Source organism: Nanorana parkeri, unplaced genomic scaffold (genome assembly GCF_000935625.1).
Source record: "Nanorana parkeri isolate BGI_ZX_2015 unplaced genomic scaffold, ASM93562v1 scaffold1739, whole genome shotgun sequence".
Lineage (NCBI taxonomy): Eukaryota > Metazoa > Chordata > Amphibia > Anura > Dicroglossidae > Nanorana > Nanorana parkeri.
The window spans coordinates 51347-55764 of record NW_017308007.1 but is presented as its reverse complement, the minus strand read 5'-3'; the positions used below and the strand labels follow the sequence as shown (position 1 = coordinate 55764).

Here is a 4418-nt window from a genome sequence, read left to right as displayed (position 1 = left end):
CAGCTGGGTGGATCTTGACAGTAATGTCGGGATCCGTCCCGGCTGCGGCGGTCTCAGTATACCTGAGTCTCCTACCATAGCGTCCCTTTTCATTCAGATGGCGACGTATAGTGCGAGCTGACACAGTTGTATCCTGTGCATTAAGGGCAACTTGAATTTCTATGGAAGTTGATCGAGGGTCAATATCCACCATTTGAATAATCCTTTGTTGCAATTTTTGATCAAACGTTTGGAGAGATCCCGGTATTATGGTTTGCAAGCCCTGCTTATCTACACTTCTCCCTACTGTTACATTAGGGTTAATTCGTCCAAAAGCAAATGTCACTTTATACGGCACGTTTCCTTGGCGACCCCATTGATAGGTTTCCGGTAGCCTAGGACCTTCCACTATAAGCCTAACCTTCCTTTTCCTGCTATCATTCTTCCCTTGCTTTTCCTCCAGATCTACTAACTCCATGATTGTTGAGGCAATGGATGTTGACAAATAATTTGGTTCAAGCTTTTCCTCTTCCACATAGTCCCCTGAATAATCGTCCGCATAAATTTGCCAGGTGGTGTGGCCCAGATAGATGGCCAGCAAGATGTTTATCATCTTTCCATTCATGTTCCAGAGACCTTGACTTGCCAATCTCTCGCTCCAATAGGTCTCTAGAAAAAAAGAACAAGAGCAGAATCAAATTCCCATCAGCAGTATCTTTTACACTGATCTGCATGAACCCACTTATTCTTTGCACTTAAATATAAAAACCCCATTATTAGTAATACACACGAATATATTTCAATGGGTACACTCAAACAGTATATAATGAATATAGTTTGGTTATATATAAAAGTACATGTATAAAATGTTACTTAAAATCAGTCAATTAAATAGGCAGATAGATGCTACATATAATATAATATTATTATCATAACATTGTTACTAATTATTATTATCACAATGAATAGTAAGGTTTCATAAAAAACTTTTAAATAAGCCCCTTTGTCTATTCATGAAAGAAAGAGAGAAAAAAAAACTCTTTAGAAATTCTTATCTCTTGCAGGGAGGCAAAGAAAGTAATCAACCAGCCCCATACAGGCTGGCACCGTCTTACTTGATGTGCTTCTGAGACCCCCACAATTTACGATCGGAGGCATGTTTATACTAACATTCCGATCTCCTGCTCTGACCATCTCTTGTTTAAGGAAAATGAACTTATATTCACCTCATATCACATAGACAAAATGGCTACTAGTATGCCCATAGACACATTTGTAAAATGACATGTTTAGGCCTATGAAATCGATTCCTTTTGGCCCAATAGTTCTGACACCACTTTTCTACCTCCCTCTTTCTCATGCATTTCTTGTCCCCTTTTAGCAAATCATACAGGGACCTTGCCTCTTCTGCAAACACCTCAATGAAGTCTCTGCAGAAACCAACGACCTCCAATAATTGCCTTAGCACTGTCTTAGTACTTGGCCTGGATAACTTCCTGATAGTTTCACATTTGTTCGGGTCAGGAGTCCTCCCCCCCCTGTGAAACTATCACACCTAAAAAACACACTGAACCCTTCATTAACTGAGCCTTTTTCCGGTTCCACTTAAGGCCCGCATTCCTAATCAGTGTCAGGAGCTCATTCAACAGGGCATAGTGCTGTTCTTTCGTTTCAGTTTGCAAAAGAACCTCGTCCACATACTGAATGATACAGTCTGGTTCCAAAAACGGCTTCAGAATGTCAACCATACAGATGTGGAAGTATGCTGAACTGGATTTGAACCCCTGTGGCAACCTGCAAAATGTGTATTGTTTTCCCTGAAATGTGAAGGCAAATTTGTATTGGCTATCCTCATGTATGGGAATTGAAAAATAGCCATTTGATATATCGATCGATGAATAAACTTTAGCAGAGGGCTTAAGCGCTGTCATCATATCTGGCATCTTAGCGACTACATTTGTAATTGATGGGGTACATTTGTTCAGCGCACGAAAATCTAAAGTGGGCCTCCAGCCCACCTCCTTTTTTACTGGCCAGAGGGCTGCGTTTGCTTTTGACTGGCATTCTTTAATGACGTTTTGGGCCAATACATTTTCCACTGTACGTTCTATGTACGGGATCGACTCGGGTGGAATTTTATATTGCTTTTGCGGTGGGGGATCTGGTCCCTCAATTTTAACAATCATGTTTGATACTTTGCCGCATTGAGCCTTAGATGTTGCCCACACTTTGTCATGTTGCCACCAAATTTCAGCCAGTAGCTGGTCACCTGTTTGTATAAAATGCCTGTGGATCAAGGATGTCATCGGTCTTAACTGATGCAATTTCACAACTGTCCATAATCATGTGTACCTTGCCTTTGTACCTAGACCCTTTCCGCAGCACCCAATTACAGAGATCTACAATAAGCCCATGTGCCCTCATCAAATCAAAGCCCAAAATAGTACCTTCATGCGTCGGGGAAAGAAACAGAGTGTGTTCCACACATAACCTCCCGATGTCAATTGGCACAGGTACTGATTCCTCAGAGGGTACTAGCTGTTCGCCAAAACCTCTTAGGAAAATTTGTTTGCCAGTAGGATTCTTCTCTAGGTTGATATTAGTTAAACTGACGGCTGCTCCCGTATGTGCGATGGCCCCCTACCGCCCCCTGGATACGTGGTCTGCCTCATTTGTCCCCTTGAAGATGACATACTAGGGACAAAACCGGGGCCTGACATCCCTATGGTTTACAATAAGGATTGGTTGGAGGTGGGATTCTAAATTCCTCCGGGATGTTTGTCATCCGTTTTTCTATATTCTGTAGTTCTTTGAAAAGAGAACCATATAATGTAACATCGGGTACTTTGTTCTGTCCCGCTGTCACCTTATGTGATCCCGGTTTCTGCTGTTCTTTCCTGCGGATCTTCTAGTCATTTGGGCGACAGTTAAGTCGCCAGAATCGCTTCTGTTGTAAAGCCGACAGTCGGCTCTACAAGTTTAAACAGAGTCCCGGCGGCAAGAGTCGCATTTATTAGCCATAGAGTACAAAAAAATGCTGTCATCAGGAGACATATCAGGAGAACTGTATGTGGCCCTATACAGGGACAAATACTCATTACAAAACAGGACTGGGTCATCACCCCTCCCAAATTTGGCATTTTCTAGGGCATTTGTACCTCTAGTATCTCTTCCCCCCATTATGCGTTGCAATTCCTTCATTCTATCCGCTGAGTTTCCCCAATTTGAGTTAATCTCAGGAGATAGACCTTTGTGAATACTGACTGGCGGCTGCAGTTTTTCACACAGCTGCAATGGGAGCCATGCACGAAGGAGTGCACAAGCATCCCTATTGCCCAAATTATACTGCATCACTACAGCTTCCAATCTGTTAAAGAGGCTTATGGGTGAAGCACTAGTGTCAAATTTCCCCAATATCTGGCACAGATTTGTACGATCCTGTATAGAGAGTGCTGTGGATTGGGTGTTAGTGCTACTACGCAAAGTTTCTAGTCTTTGCCCAATCCTTTGTGACTCAGGAGTGAAAAGAGATGTACTGGGGTTAGGAGATACTTCAGGGTCATCAGCAGAATACACTGGATGCTCCTCTCCCGCCATTATGTCTCTTCGCTCCTGTGCCCCACAGGTATTAGTACAACAATGGTTGTACCCTTTGCCCATAGACCGTGATTTTAAAGACAAAATGTCCTGATCTTTCTGGACCAGCCGAGCTCTAGACTCACTCAATTCTTCCCTTAGCATTGAAATTACCTTCTCATTTGCAGACTCCTTCTGCACTATTGAGGCTATAGATTGTTCCCTCAGCTTACATCGCTCTTCACACTCATTCCATCTATCCTCCAAAGCACAATTTTGCTCAATCAGTTGATCAACCTCATCTCTCAGCTCATCACATTCACCACAATTCGAATCCACATTCGCAACCACTGCAGAAATATTCTTGCTAACATTCTCTATCTGTTCTCTTAGCTGCGCTTTTTCAGTGTACCACTGAAGCTCTTTCTGTTCTGCAATCTCTCTCATTCGCAACAACATGCTCAAAACATTCGCCATTCTCGCTTTTTTTCCTTTTTTAGATGTTGGTTTAGTCTTCACTGTATCATTGTGAAGATCACATTGCTTTAACAAATCATTAAACTGATGGGTCAAAGCATCATCTGCACATGTGCTGAAGCTAGCAGAAGCATGCTTTGTAAGAAAATCTCCAACTACTTCCATTGCCATGCTAATGAAGGACACAATGAAAGTTGTCTAACTAGTACCTGCACACTAGTTAATTACACTGAATACGCAATTACAAGCAGTTACAGACAGATACACTCACAAACAAACACACACACACACAGCTGTTCCAAGTTAACCTGGACCTTATAGTCCACCAAGGAGATATTCCTGTCTCCTTAACACAACTGACTGCTACCCCCACACACTAATCCTTA

General features: G+C 42.4%; 1 protein-coding gene across 1 annotated transcript; it reads right to left on the bottom strand.

The window, feature by feature from the left end:
- Positions 1-2958: 2958 nt before the first annotated feature.
- LOC108799488 (posterior protein-like) lies at positions 2959-4197 on the bottom strand. Its single transcript, XM_018571351.1, has one exon. It carries the CDS (start codon positions 4195-4197, stop codon positions 2959-2961), a length of 1239 nt encoding a protein of 412 aa, XP_018426853.1.
- Positions 4198-4418: the final 221 nt, after the last annotated feature.